Source organism: Oncorhynchus mykiss, chromosome 3 (genome assembly GCF_013265735.2).
Source record: "Oncorhynchus mykiss isolate Arlee chromosome 3, USDA_OmykA_1.1, whole genome shotgun sequence".
In the NCBI taxonomy this organism is placed as follows: domain Eukaryota; kingdom Metazoa; phylum Chordata; class Actinopteri; order Salmoniformes; family Salmonidae; genus Oncorhynchus; species Oncorhynchus mykiss.
In genome coordinates, this window is record NC_048567.1 from 8,622,702 (window position 1) to 8,637,586 (window position 14,885).

Genomic DNA, 14,885 nt, shown 5'->3' on the forward strand with positions numbered 1-14,885 from the left:
ACTCTCTCTAAGGACAGGTCTGTGTGGATGAATAGTATTGGGCTGAGGAGGCTGACTCTACATAAGGACAGGTCTGTGTGGATGAATAGTATTGGGCTGAGGAGGCTGACTATACATAAGGACAGGTCTGTGTGGATGAATAGTATTGGGCTGTGGAGGCTGACTCTCCCTAAGGACAGGTCTGTGTGGATGAATAGTATTGGGCTGTGGAGGCTGACTCTCCCTAATGACAGGTCTGTGTGGATGAATAGTATTGGGCTGAGGAGGCTGACTCTCCCTAAGGACAGGTCTGTGTGGATGAATAGTATTGGGCTGAGGAGGCTGACTCTCCCGAAGGACAGGTCTGTGTGGATGAATAGTATTGGGCTGAGGAGGCTGACTCTACATAAGGACAGGTCTGTGTGGATGAATAGTATTGGGCTGAGGAGGCTGACTCTCCCTAATGACAGGTCTGTGTGGATGAATAGTATTGGGCTGTGGAGGCTGACTCTCCCTAAGGACAGGTCTGTGTGGATGAATAGTATTGGGCTGAGGAGGCTGACTCTCCCGAAGGACAGGTCTGTGTGGATGAATAGTATTGGGCTGAGGAGGCTGACTCTCCCTAAGGACAGGTCTGTGTGGATGAATAGTATTGGGCTGTGGAGGCTGACTCTCCCTAATGACAGGTCTCTGTGGATGAATAGTATTGGGCTGAGGAGGCTGACTCTCCCTAATGACAGGTCTCTGTGGATGAATAGTATTGGGCTGAGGAGGCTGACTCTCCCTAATGACAGGTCTGTGTGGATGAATAGTATTGGGCTGTGGAGGCTGACTCTCCCTGAGGACAGGTCTGTGTGGATGAATAGTATTGGGCTGTGGAGGCTGACTCTCCCTGAGGACAGGTCTGTGTGGATGAATAGTATTGGGCTGAGGAGGCTGACTCTACGTAAGGACAGTGTGTGACTGACAGTATGTGAGCAAATGTGTGTGGAGGGACAGAGAGAGTAGGGACTGTTGTACTCTCCAGGGGAAGAGAAAATAGACTGAGAACGAGAGAGAGGAAGATAGAGGGAGATGGGGAAGAGGTAGATCTGGGTAGATCTGCTGCCTGACTTGCTAAAGTGTAACTGTGTGTGTGTGTGTTCTCTCCGTGCAGATAAAAAATGCTGCGGCCAACGTTCTGAGGGAGACTTGGCTCATCTACAAACACACCAAACTACAGAAGAAGATTGACCACTCCAGAGTCCGCAAACACCAGAGGAAGTTCCTGCAGGCCATCCACCAGTGAGAGCACACACACACATCACATCTCTGACCCGCAGCCCTCAGTACACTTACATGTATTAACAACCCAGACATATTGTCTAGCCTAGGTCTCTGTGGTTAGTTCCAGGACAGGAAACAAAAAACGCCATTGACCATGCAGACAGTGGTTACCCTGTGTTAATTAGTTGTAGAGGTTGGCTAGCTAGTCTGACACCTGTCTAGTCTGATGTGAAAATAGATTAGACAATGATGGGTTTATACCTGCTCTTGAATCCAAATGGAACTCATGTCCAGTGAATGGTGCTAACTGAAGCTGTTGGACCAGTTGGCTTCTGCTGTATGTACTTCCTGGTCTGGTCTATGCTGTCTAATTCTAGAATCTGATGCTATACTCCTGCTGCTAACCTAGCTGGGCTAATAACTGTTACCTGGCTGTGACCTAGCAGTTTTCTGGCTTAACTCTTTTGTGGATGCATCATCGATGTGTGTGTGTGTGTGTGTCACAGTGTGTAAGCGTGTGTCACAGTGTATGTGTGTGTTTCTTTGCAGACTGCGTAGTGTGAAGATGGAGCAGAGGAAACTGAGTGATCAGGCCAACACTCTGGTGGACCTCTCAAAGGTGACACACACACACATCACACACACGTAGAGCAATGTCAAATGCTGAAATCTGTAATCATACAGGATATTGTTTAACTCTGCCACTGACTGGTGTCTTTGTGTACATGGACACTTCCGGATACAGAAAGCACCTCTTCCAAACAGCTAGGCTGCCCATAACAGTTGAAATGGAGCAGTAGCTCGCTAGTTACTTTGCTTTAGTCTTACTGTACTCAGGCCTGCAATCTGAAGGCCATGTTTTATTTATTTTTTATTTCACCTTTATTTAACCAGGTAGGCAAGTTGAGAACAAGTTCTCATTTACAATTGCGACCTGGCCAAGATAAAGCAAAGCAGTTCGACACATTCAACAACACAGAGTTACACATGGAGTAAAACAAACAGTCAATAATACAGTAGAAAAATAAGTTTATATACAATGTGAGCAAATGAGGTGAGATAAGGGAGGTAAAGGCAAAAAAAAAAAAAAAAAAGGCCATGGTTGCGAAGTAAATACAATATAGCAAGTAAAACACTGGAATGGTAGATTTGCAGTGGAAGAATGTGCAAAGTAGAGATAGAAATAATGGGGTGCAAAGGAGCAAAATAAATAAATACAATAGGGGGAGAGGTAGTTGTTTGGGCTAAATTATAGATGGGCTATGTACAGGTGCAGTAATCTGTGAGCTGCTCTGACAGTTGGTGCTTAAAGCTAGTGAGGGAGATAAGTGTTTCCAGTTTCAGAGATTTTTGTAGTTCGTTCCAGTCATTGGCAGAAGAGAACTGGAAGGAGAGGCGGCCAAAGGAGTAATTGGTTTTCGGGGTGACCAGAGAGATATACCTGCTGGAGCGCGTGCTACAGGTGGGTGCTGCTATGGTGACCAGCGAGCTGAGATAAGGGGGGACTTTACCTAACAGGTTCTTGTAGATGACCTGGAGCCAGTGGGTTTGGCGACAAGTATGAAGTGAGGGCCAGCCAACGAGAGCGTACAAGTCGAAGTGATGGGTAGTATATGGGGCTTTGGTGACAAAACGGATTGCATTGTGATAGACTGCATCCAATTTATTGAGTAGGGTATTGGAGGCTATTTTGTAAATGACATTGCCGAAGTCGAGGGTCGGTAGGATGATCCGTTTTACAAGAGTATGTTTGGCAGAATGAGTGAAGGATGCTTTGTTGCGAAATAGGAAGCCAATTCTAGATTTAACTTTGGATTCGAGATGTTTGATGTGAGTCTGGAAGGAGAGTTTACAGTCTAACCAGACACCTAGGTATTCAGTCAGAACCGTCCAGAGTAGTGATGTTGGACAGGCGGACAGGTGCAGGCAGCGATCGGTTGAAGAGCATGCATTTAGTTTTACTTGTATTTAAGAGCAATTGGAGGCCACGGAAGGAGAGTTGTATGGAATTGAAGCTCGCCTGGAGGGTTGTTAACACAGTGTCCAAAGAAGGGCCAGAAGTATACAGAATTGTGTCGTCTGCGTAGAGGTGGATCAGACACTCACCATCAGCAAGAGCGATGGTCGGTCCAAGAATTGAACCCTGTGGCACACCCATAGAGACTGTCAGAGGTCCGGACAACAGGCCCTCCGATTTGACACACTGAACTCTATCAGAGAAGTAGTTGGTGTACCAGGCGAGGTAATCATTTGAGAAACCAAGGCTATCGAGTCTGCCGATGAGGATGTGGTGATTGACAGAATCGAAAGCCTTGGCCAGGTCAATGAATACGGCTGCACAGTGTTGTTTCTTATCGATGGCGGTTAAGATATTGTTTAGGACCTTGAGCGTGGCTGAGGTGCACCCATGACCTGCTCTGAAACCATGTACTGTTAGTCTATGTACGTGGCTGAGACTGCCAAATATCAGTGCGACTAACTTGCACTTATATCCAAAGCTGTCCAAGCATGATACGAGGGGCTGTTATTTAAGAAGCACACAAACACATAAACATACAAACACACAAACACACCACACGCAATACCCTCTGACACACATAACTTTGCCCCCCAAATATATCTCAGCATTCCGCTGTTTCCACTCTGACCCGTCTGTTTCTGTGGCTTTGCGTCTCCTAGCAACCGGAACAAGTGTTAAAAATGGGATGACAGAGAGAGAAAATGAGAGAAGAGAGGAGAGAGGGAGGGCGTGTATTTCTGTTAATGTGTGGGTGTGAATGCATGAGAGAAAGAAAAAGAGAGAAAAAGAGAAAGAGGTTCGGTGGTTCGGTGTGTAGGTGGTGTGTGTGTGTCTCTATGGATCAGTGCCTTCTGACACAAATGTTTTCAATCGGCCACTCTTTACCATGGTTACCTGTACTCTCTCTCTCTCTCCTTTCTTATTCATTCTTGACTCTCTCTCTCTCCTTTCTTATTCAGCCCTGAACTCTCTCTCTCTCCTTTCTTATTCATTCTTGACTCTCTCTCTCTCCTTTCTTATTCAGCACTTAACTCTCTCTCTCCTTTCTTATTCATTCTTGACTCTCTCTCTCTCCTTTCTTATTCAGCCTTGACTCTCTCTCTCCTTTCTTATTCAGCCCTGAACTCTCTCTCCTTTCTTATTCAGCCCTGAACTCTCTCTCTCTCCTTTCTTATTCAGCCTTGACTCTCTCTCTCCTTTCTTATTCAGCCTTGCCTCTCTCTCTCTCTCCTTTCTTATTCAGCCCTGAACTCTCTCTCTCTCCTTTCTTATTCAGCCTTGACTCTCTCTCTCTCCTTTCTTATTCAGCCCTGAACTCTCTCTCTCTCCTTTCTTATTCAGCCTTGACTCTCTCTCTCTCTCCTTTCTTATTCAGCCCTGAACTCTCTCTCTCTCCTTTCTTATTCAGCCCTGAACTCTCTCTCTCTCCTTTCTTATTCAGCCTTGACTCTCTCTCTCTCTCCTTTCTTATTCAGCCCTGAACTCTCTCTCTCTCTCCTTTCTTATTCAGCCCTGAACTCTCTCTCTCTCTCCTTTCTTATTCAGCCCTGAACTCTCTCTCTCCTTTCTTATTCAGCCTTGACGCCCACACAGAGGGTTCCCTTCCTCACACTCACTCCTCTTCTCTCTCTCTTTCTCATTCCCTTTTTCATGGCTCTCTTACTGAATCCTCCATATCTCTCCAGTGATTGGGTTAATTCTAATTGAAGTCAGTCAATTCAGGAAGTAAACTGAAATTTAAAAGATCTAATCACTTCCTGAATTGAGGGACTTTAATTCAAATTGACCCCAACCCTGCTGATGTCATTGCTAAATGATCTCCCTCTCTTCCCGTGTGTGTGTGTGTGTGTGTGTGTGTGTGTGTGTGTGTGTGTGTGTGTGTGTGTGTGTGTGTGTGTGTGTGTGTGTGTGTGTGTGTGTGTGTGTGTGTGTGTGTGTGTGTGTGTGTGTGTGTGTGTGTGTGTGTGTGTGTGTGTGTGTGTGTGTGTGCGTGCGTGCGTGCGTGCGTGCGTAGATGCAAAGTGTGATGTACGAGCTGATGTCGGAGCTGAACGATCGCAGTGAGGACCTGGAACGGCAGATGCTGTCTCTGGAAACGCGGGTGGAACAGCTGACCGCCGGCTTCAGTGCCCTGCCTGCCCACCTGTCTGCCACGCTGTCTGCCCAGCACACCACCTTGCTCCACCTGCTCCGAGAGAGGGACTACAGAGGATGGGGAGGTGCAGGTGCAGGTGGAGGAGGGACAGCCCTGGTCCCTGTTGCTCAGCTGGCCCCTGCCCATGCCCTGACCCCAAGCCCAACCCTGGCCCCAGAGCCACAGCAGCCCCCAGAAGGAACCATAGAGGGCAGCACTAGTCCCAATACTAGCACCTCCAGTTGTTAAAGAGAGGAGGAGGAGAGGATGGGAAGGGGAAAGAAGAGGTGAGGGTAGAGGAGGAGATAGAGGGCCAGTAGGAATACGGGATGAGGAGGTCAGCCCCAATACTAGCAACTTCAGATGCTGCAGAAGGGGGGGGGGGGGGGGGGGGGGGGGGGAGTGGGGGAAATGGGGGAGGGCGAGGGAAAGGATCACAGATAAGAGGCTGTGAGAGGGAGGGAGGGAGGGATGGGAGAGAGAGAAGGTGAGGGATAGGAGAGCCAAGGAAGTGGAGGGAGGTTGGGAGAGAGAGAAGGAAATGGAAACGGAGAGGGGGGAAAGGGGGAGGAAGGGGGAAACAGATAACCTGGACTAATTACAGAGGTCTTTAATGGAATCCAATCTAATGACAGGAAAACGTCTTCCTCTCTTTTTCCATTTGTCCCTCTCTATCCCTCTTTCTCTTCATCTCTTTCTCTCCCTCCATCTCTCGCCCTCTTCCCTCCCATCCCTCCATCAGGAATGATTGACTATGACTTTTTGTCCTTATGATCTATTTTCTATCTAACTGCTACTTGTGTGGTAACGAGCATCCCTTTAACTAACCATTTAATCAACGACCATAATACATACTAAACACCACACACACACACACACACACACACACACACACACACACACACACACACACACACACACACACACACACACACACAACACACACTCTCCATGTAGTATGCCTACCTTTTAACACACACATACACACACACCATGGCAACATAAACACACTACAACAAAATACACAGCAAACACACACACACAAACACATAAAATAGCACACAATATCGCGCCGCATTCTATAGTAGACTATAAAACACTATAGAATAGCCTATTACTGCTAAGCAGACAATGCACTAAGTCCAACTGAAAAGAACATACTGCCAGGCATTTATTACTTGACACAGAGCATAGACACGGTCCAAGGAAACACTACTGCCATATTTCCTTATGCACACATGTCCCCAAAACTCTGTTTTAATGAATGTATGCTGTACATTTCAAACCACAAGCACACCGTTTGCACAGGGGCACAGATATGCCTAAACCCACACACATACACGCTGAACCACACCCACATGTGGACACACACACATAATCTACCAAAGTGCTCTCTCTCAAATGGACTACAAAAGAGAGGCAGAAGAGGATGTCACTGGGGAGATGGGAAGAGGAGTTTCAGATTTCCCGACAATGTTTTTCAAGGAACATTGGATTTGGACTAGTACTAGTGCTTTGTGGACGGCACTTTTCACTGTGCTCGATGGACTGCCATAGACAGGGAATGAAGGAATATTAACCAGACAAAGGATACAGGCCATGGCAAGAGAGAAACGGTTGCTTACAAAACTTAACCCTATAGAGGGAGAGACTATATATCTGAGAGAATAATTATTATGATGTGATGGAATAAGATTTCTATTTCTACGGAGACCCTTTTGAAAACTGTCTTATAGTGACATTCTGTGGCCGGAATACTGAATTACACCCGCTTGGAATATTGTACTGTACAGTAAGTATACTGTTACTGAAATCTACATAGCTTTGTATTGCGCAGTCTTTTCTACCATTACGATTTAACGGTTATAGCTAATATCTACTATTATTATACTATAGTATTCTTCTCATTCGTCCTGACAATTAATGATAAATGTATTAATAATAAACTTTAATAATAATAAATAATGGACAAGGGAGGTGCGTTTGAGGGTGAAATGATTTTGTAATTTTATTTTATCAGAGATAATTAATAAAGTATATATCTATATAACATCACTGAGTTATTGGGTGAATTTTGGCTTGTCTGGTCTTTCTTCTTTGGAATCATTACAGTTTACCTGCAGTATAAAAACTACTCTGCCTGTAGACACCTGTCCTGTTCCGAAAGGTTGCTTGATCAAATCCCCACCTGTCGTTCTGCCCCTGAGCAAGGCAGTTAACCCATTGTTCCCCGGGCGCCGAAGATGTGGATGTTCATTAAGGCAGCCCTCCGCACCTCTCTGATTCAAACGGGTTAAATGCGGAAGACACATTTCAGTTGTATACATTCAGTTGTACAACTGACTAGGTATCCCCCTGTCCTTTTCCTATGTTAGAATACCTGATTTTATGGCCTCCATGCTAAAATGTGTGTTCTTTCCCCAGTCCAATTTACACCTCACATTGTTGTTAAAATGGCAATCTGCACTTGTTACATACATTTGACGTAAATGAATGATATACTCATTGATTCTTGAATTATATCACTTAGAAATGCTTATGTTGCAATAGTTATATTTGATTTGTTTTTAGTCTCATCCTTCAGCTCCACTCAACCCCTCCCATCTCATCTATCTCTGAACACCATCCAGTTTTGATTTCTATTTGCCATATATTTTTTTGTATAGTATGTATAATCTGGAAGTAGAAGCCTAAGTGTTGTTGTCCATTCGTTTACTCCAATTTATAAATTCCTCATTAGCTTAGTTCAACTGTCACCCCATCAGAACCCAAAATATAAACTTGTTTGATTAAAATGTTTGTAAACATTGTAAATGTAAACAAACACTGTATAGCCTCAAAACATGGTTAAAACGATCATGTTGATATTATGGATGATCACTGCTTGCATCCAAAGCCTATGAATTTGAGTGGTTATATTTCTTCAGGCCCATCCCTCAGCTTTTTACCCAAAAAAGTGGCGGGTCATCTGCTTTGTTATTGTTTTAATCGCAGATTGGCACTTTAAAGAATCTAGTTGCAGCTGCATAAGGAGTGTTTGAAGACGTGTTATGGTGCGAAATTCTATTTGTTCCTTGGAGATACAAAATGTATTGTATATCAATGTAACAAGTTTTGTAATTTAATGTTAGATAAAAATAAATGTAGCCTGTCTGTCCAAATAATTATTTTGGGCCCCAAGAAGAGTATAGTTGGTTGGGGAATGTTCAAGACTGTAAACACATGACGTCCCATGAACGCGCTGCTTTGTTTTTGGCAGCTCAGATCAAAAATCAACAATGATAGTGACGCGTTGCTGTCTACCAACATTTTGCAATATTGATTAGTTTAATGGCTTTTTAGTTGCTGTTTTTGTCTCATTAATTCGTTTATTTAGAAATGACAAGTCACTGACGAACATATATCGTTTTTTATTACTTGTTAGCTAGCAATGGCTATCGAAACCTCTAAGTTTAGCTAGTTAACGTTAGCTAGCGTTAACAATCCAACGTAAACAATGCGAAGTTGCTTAAAAAATGAAACCGCTCTAACGTCAGTTTAAGTGTTTTGATCGCAATTGTTGAGACCTCAACATGTATACACAATAATGGCCGTTTTAAACTCTAAAGTATTATGTAAATTATTGATTTTTAGTGTAACTATTATTGCTTTGAGTCAGTCGACAAGGCTGAATGTTCCCAAGTTACTTTTGCCCAGATCAAATCATAATCATGTCAACTTCACGTTGACAGCAGAGAAGGGATGCTATAAATGGTGAGTGGCAGTGAATGATGAAATTAATGTTTCTATTCAGATTGTCAAGTTGATGTGGTGGTGCTGAAAAAGCAGAAGATGTATCAACTTAAATATTAGACATAATGCCAAGTGGGTGTGGACAGAACGCCACTTAGTTATCTGTGTGATATTTTCAGGGTGTCCTCCCAACCCCAGGCAGTCGTTGTTTGGCCCCTCTCTCCTTCCATCCCTCCCTCCATCCTCCATCCATCAGCCTGTAGCCAGCATGTTCTAGTGTCCGCCCGGCCTCAGTCCGCTCCACTGGACACTAACCGAGGGGCCAGCATCATACGGGGACAGGACTCTGGTGAGGGAAGTGTGTGTGTGTAGCAGAAAGGAGAGAGGGAGGTGTGGAGGGTGTAACTAAACAGCCCTCATCATCTTTCAGTGACTGGCCATACCCTGCGCTGTGATGTCATTGTTGACCAGATCAAGCAGATTCAGGTTGTCACGACGACGCGTCAACTGTTCACCGAGGACCCACCCCTCGTGCTCTCCGTCATGGCACTGGACTCAGGAGGTACTTGCCTTGTCATTGACATATCACCCACCCCACACATTTAACTCTGAGGGCTAAAGGCTGTCAATATGTAGACACGGTGTTGTTCTTCCTTTCATCCCTCCATAAGAATGAGCACTGAGCATGGGCCCACTGATGTTCCTTTGAGAGCTGAGCTTAAATGCCTCACACATCCAAATGTACCACAGGCTCACAGAGGGAACAACTCAAACCATCCAAATGTACCACAGGCTCACAGAGGGAACAACTCAAACCATCCAAATGTACCACAGGCTCACAGAGGGAACAACTCAAACCCAAAGGGTTAAAAGGAAACTTTGGTTTATTGTCGACAGTTTTCGGCTGCCAGGCCTAGTTCAAAACGAACCTGTCTATCACCTTTTGTCTATTATCCACATCCAGCCCCAGAAGGTCCCTTTTCCTCTTTATTCTCTTGGCTTAGAAACTCATCCAGGTCACAGTGTTCAGATTGTATAGCCATCCAATAGCCCAGGGTAGCTCGGAGGAAAAAGACAGCAGGTGTTAGACTCAAGGCTAACTAACCTGAGGCTAGTCCCTGCAGGCAGGCAGACAGACTGACTGACTGACTGAGACTGACTGACTCTGTCTGTCTGTCTGTCTGTCTGTCTGTCTGTCTGTCTGTCATGCTAAAGAACCTGGATCTGTGTGTTTACTACTCCCTTCTGGCACCAGGAGTCTCTCTGCCTGAGGATGTCATTATCATCTCTCTCTCTCTCTCTCTCTCTCTCAGGCAACACATTCAGTAGTCTGGCAGGTCTACAGTTTGAGTGGAGGCTAGTAAAGGACTCAGAGACAGCAGAGATTGTTAGGTGAGACAGAGGGATGGAGAAAGAGGGATATAATGGCAAAGGAAGGTGAAAGAAACACAGTCAACTGAAAATGTTATGTACAGCGCATTCAGAAAGTATTCAGACCCCTTGACTTTTTCCACATTTTGTTACGTTACACCCTTTTTCTAAAATTGATTAAATAAAAATGTTCCTCATCATTCTACACACAATACCCCATAATGTCAAAACAAAAACAGGTTAGGCCTCCCGGGTGGCGCAGGGTTTAAGGGCGCTGTACTGTAGCGCCAGTTGTGCCACCAGAGACCCTGGCTCTGTCGTAACCGTCCGTGGGGCGACGCACAATTGGCCTAGCGTCGTCCGGGTTAGGGAGGGTTTGGCCGGTAGGGAAATCCTTGTCTCATCGCGCACCAGCGACTCCTGTGGCGGGCCGGGCGCAGTGCGCGCTAACCAAGGTTGCCAGGTGCACGGTGCACATTGGTGCGGCTGGCTTCCGGGTTGGATGGCGCTGTGTTAAGAAGCAGTGCGGCTTGGTTGGGTTGTGTATCGGAGGACGCATGACTTTCAACCTTAGTCTCTCCCGAGCCCGTACGGGAGTTGTAGCAATGAGACAAGATAGTAGCTACTAAACAATTGGATACCCCGAAATTGGGGAGAAAAAGGGGTAAAAAATAAATACATCTTTAAAACAACAAAAAACAGTTTTTTAGAATTAAAATAAAATACAGTGCCTTGCGAAAGTATTCGGCCCCCTTGAACTTTGCGACCTTTTGCCACATTTCAGGCTTCAAACATAAAGATATAAAACTGTATTTTTTTGTGAAGAATCAACAACAAGTGGGACACAATCATGAAGTGGAACGACATTTATTGGATATTTCAAACTTTTTTAACAAATCAAAAACTGAAAAATTGGGCGTGCAAAATTATTCAGCCCCCTTAAGTTAATACTTTGTAGCGCCACCTTTTGCTGCGATTACAGCTGTAAGTCGCTTGGGGTATGTCTCTATCAGTTTTGCACATCGAGAGACTGAATTTTTTTCCCATTCCTCCTTGCAAAACAGCTCGAGCTCAGTGAGGTTGGATGGAGAGCATTTGTGAACAGCAGTTTTCAGTTCTTTCCACAGATTCTCGATTGGATTCAGGTCTGGACTTTGACTTGGCCATTCTAACACCTGGATATGTTTATTTTTGAACCATTCCATTGAAGATTTTGCTTTATGTTTTGGATCATTGTCTTGTTGGAAGACAAATCTCCGTCCCAGTCTCAGGTCTTTTGCAGACTCCATCAGGTTTTCTTCCAGAATGGTCCTGTATTTGGCTCCATCCATCTTCCCATCAATTTTAACCATCTTCCCTGTCCCTGCTGAAGACAAGCAGGCCCAAACCATGATGCAGCCACCACCATGTTTGACAGTGGGGATAGTGTGTTCAGGGTGATGAGCTGTGTTGCTTTTACGCCAAACATAACGTTTTGCATTGTTGCCAAAAAGTTCAATTTTGGTTTCATCTGACCAGAGCACCTTCTTCCACATGTTTGGTGTGTCTCCCAGGTGGCTTGTGGCAAACTTTAAACAACACTTTTTATGGATATCTTTAAGAAATGGCTTTCTTCTTGCCACTCTTCCATAAAGGCCAGATTTGTGCAATATACAACTGATTGTTGTCCTATGGACAGAGTCTCCCACCTCAGCTGTAGATCTCTGCAGTTCATCCAGAGTGATCATGGGCCTCTTGGCTGCATCTCTGATCAGTCTTCTCCTTGTATGAGCTGAAAGTTTAGAGGGACGGCCAGGTCTTGGTAGATTTGCAGTGGTCTGATACTCCTTCCATTTCAATATTATCGCTTGCACAGTGCTGCTTGGGATGTTTAAAGCTTGGGAAATCTTTTTGTATCCAAATCCGGCTTTAAACTTCTTCACAACAGTATCTCGGACCTGCCTGGTGTGTTCCTTGTTCTTCATGATGCTCTCTGCGCTTTTAACGGACCTCTGAGACTATCACAGTGCAGGTGCATTTATACGGAGACTTGATTACACACAGGTGGATTGTATTTATCATCATTAGTCATTTAGGTCAACATTGGATCATTCAGAGATCCTCACTGAACTTCTGGAGAGAGTTTGCTGCACTGAAAGTAAAGGGGCTGAATAATTTTGCACGCCCAATTTTTCAGTTTTTGATTTGTTAAAAAAGTTTGAAATATCCAATAAATGTCGTTCCACTTCATGATTGTGTCCGATTCTTCACAAAAAAATACAGTTTTATATCTTTATGTTTGAAGCCTGAAATGTGGCAAAAGGTCGCAAAGTTCAAGGGGGCCGAATACTTTCGCAAGGCACTGTAAATAAATACCTTATTTAAATAAGCCTTCACACCCTGTTTCCATTGATCATCCTTGAGATGTTTCCATCTGTGGTAAATTCAATTGATTGGCACACACCTGTCAATATAAGGTCTCACAGTTGACAGTGCATGTTAGAGCAAAAACCAAGCCATGAGGTCAAAAGAATTGTCCGTAGAGCTCCAAGACAGGATTGTGTCTCGGCACAGATCTGGGGAAGGGTACCAAAAAATGTCTATAGCATTTTGAATATCCCCAAGAATACAGTGGCCTTCTTAAATGGAATGGAAGAAGTTTGGAACCACCAAGACTTCCTAGAGCTGGCCGCCCGGCCAAACAGCAATCGGGGGAGAAGGTGACCAAGAACCCGATGGTCACTCTGACAGAGCTCCATTGTTCCTCTGTGGAGATGGGAACACCTTCCAGAAGGACAACAATCTCTGCAGCACTCTACCAATCAGGACTTTATGATTGAGTGGCCAGACGGAGGCCACTCTTCAGTAAAAGGCACATGACAGGCCACTTGGAATTTGCCAAAAGGCACCTAAAGGACTCTCAGACCATGAGAAACAAGATTATCTAGTCTGATGAAACCAAGATTGAACTGTTTGGTCTGAATGCCAAGTGTCACGTCTGGAGGAAACCTGGCACCATCCCTACGGTAAAGCATGGTGGTGGCACATCATGCTGTGTGGATGTTTTTCAGCAGCAGGGACTGGGAGACTAGTCAAGATCGTGGGAAAGATTAATGGAGCAAAGTACAGCGAGAACTTGATGAAAACCTGCTCCAGAGAGCTCAGGACCTCAGACTGGGGCAAAGGTTCACCTTCCAACAGGACGACTCTAAGCACACAGCCAAGACAACGCACAAGTGGCTTTGGGACAAGTCTTTAAATGTCTTTGAGTGACCCAGCCAGAGCCCGGACTTGAACCAGATCGAACATCTCTGGAGAGACCTGAAAATAGCTGTGCAGTGACGTTCCCCATCCAACCTGACAGAGCTTGAGAGGATCTGCAGAGAAGAATGGGAGAAACTCCCCAAATACAGGTGTGACAAGCTTGTAGCGTCATACTCAAGAAGACTTGAGGCTGTAATCGCTGCCAAAGGGGCTTCAACAACTGAGTAAAGGGTCTGAATACTTATGTAAATGTGATATTTCAGATTTTATTTGTAATAAATTACCAAAAAATTCTAAAAACCTGTTTTTGCTCTGTCATTATTGGATGTGTATAGATTGATGAGGGGAAAAAATGATTTAATCAATTTTAGAATAGGGCTGTCACGTAACAAAATGTGGAAAAAGTCAAGGGGTCTGAATACTTTCTGAATGCACTATATATACTGTATGTTGTGTAGGTTTGTGCGTTTCTCAGAGGCGGGCTACTCCCCGCCCCATCACATCCTGTCCCTGGAGGAAGCAGGTCAGAAAGGGGACAGTGTGTTGCTGGAGGGGGTCCGTAGCGGGGTGGTACGGGTCACGGCCTGCCTCTCGCACCCAGACTACAAGGTAAGGAGGATGGAGGGATGGATGAAGGGATTGATGCATTGGCTTCGAAGGATAAATACATTGATGGAAGCACCTGGAATGATGGATGAGTGGATGGGGTGATAGATTATGGATGAAGATCGATGGATTAGTTTGTGTAAGAATAGTTTGTGCTGGTTTTTACCTGTCCCCTGTGTGTTACTTAGTGGGTAGAGCCGGCCTCTGTGAGCCTGACCGTGACAGACAGACTCTACCTTAGCCCCTCCCATGATGCCTACCTGCTGCTAGGCTCCACCCTCTCCTTCAGAGTCTGGAAAAGCGTGCATGACACAGAAACGGGTGAGTCCCTAATGTAGACAGTATTGTAGTCTGTCAGATCTTTACAGAGCCTTTAGGTGAGTCCCTAATGTAGACAGTAGTGTAGTCTGTCAGATCTAATGTAGACAGTAGTGTAGTCTGTCAGATCTAATGTAGACAGTAGTGTAGTCTGTCAGATCTTTACAGAGCCTTTAGGTGAGTCCCTAATGTAGACAGTAGTGTAGTCTGTCAGAT

At 44.9% G+C, this 14,885-nt stretch overlaps 2 protein-coding genes across 2 annotated transcripts in view; both read left to right on the forward strand.

Moving 5' to 3' along the window:
• LOC110520896 (small conductance calcium-activated potassium channel protein 2-like) overlaps nt 1-5,771 on the forward strand; it is a 95,532-nt gene extending 89,761 nt beyond the window's left edge. The window contains exons 8-10 of the mRNA XM_036967821.1: nt 1,136-1,263; nt 1,795-1,864; nt 5,280-5,771. Of these exons, the coding sequence (XP_036823716.1) occupies nt 1,136-1,263; nt 1,795-1,864; nt 5,280-5,648 (567 nt within the window). The 3' untranslated portion in view covers nt 5,649-5,771. The remainder of the gene's footprint in view (nt 1-1,135; nt 1,264-1,794; nt 1,865-5,279) is intronic.
• Nucleotides 5,772-8,704: 2,933 nt separating this feature from the next.
• Nucleotides 8,705-14,665, forward strand: LOC110520869 (nuclear pore membrane glycoprotein 210). Its single transcript, XM_021598313.2, has 5 exons — nt 8,705-9,152; nt 9,311-9,480; nt 9,562-9,693; nt 14,204-14,354; nt 14,540-14,665. Exons 1-5 carry the CDS (start codon nt 8,986-8,988, stop codon nt 14,544-14,546), a joined length of 627 nt encoding a protein of 208 aa, XP_021453988.1. The 5' UTR covers nt 8,705-8,985; the 3' UTR covers nt 14,547-14,665.
• Nucleotides 14,666-14,885: the final 220 nt, after the last annotated feature.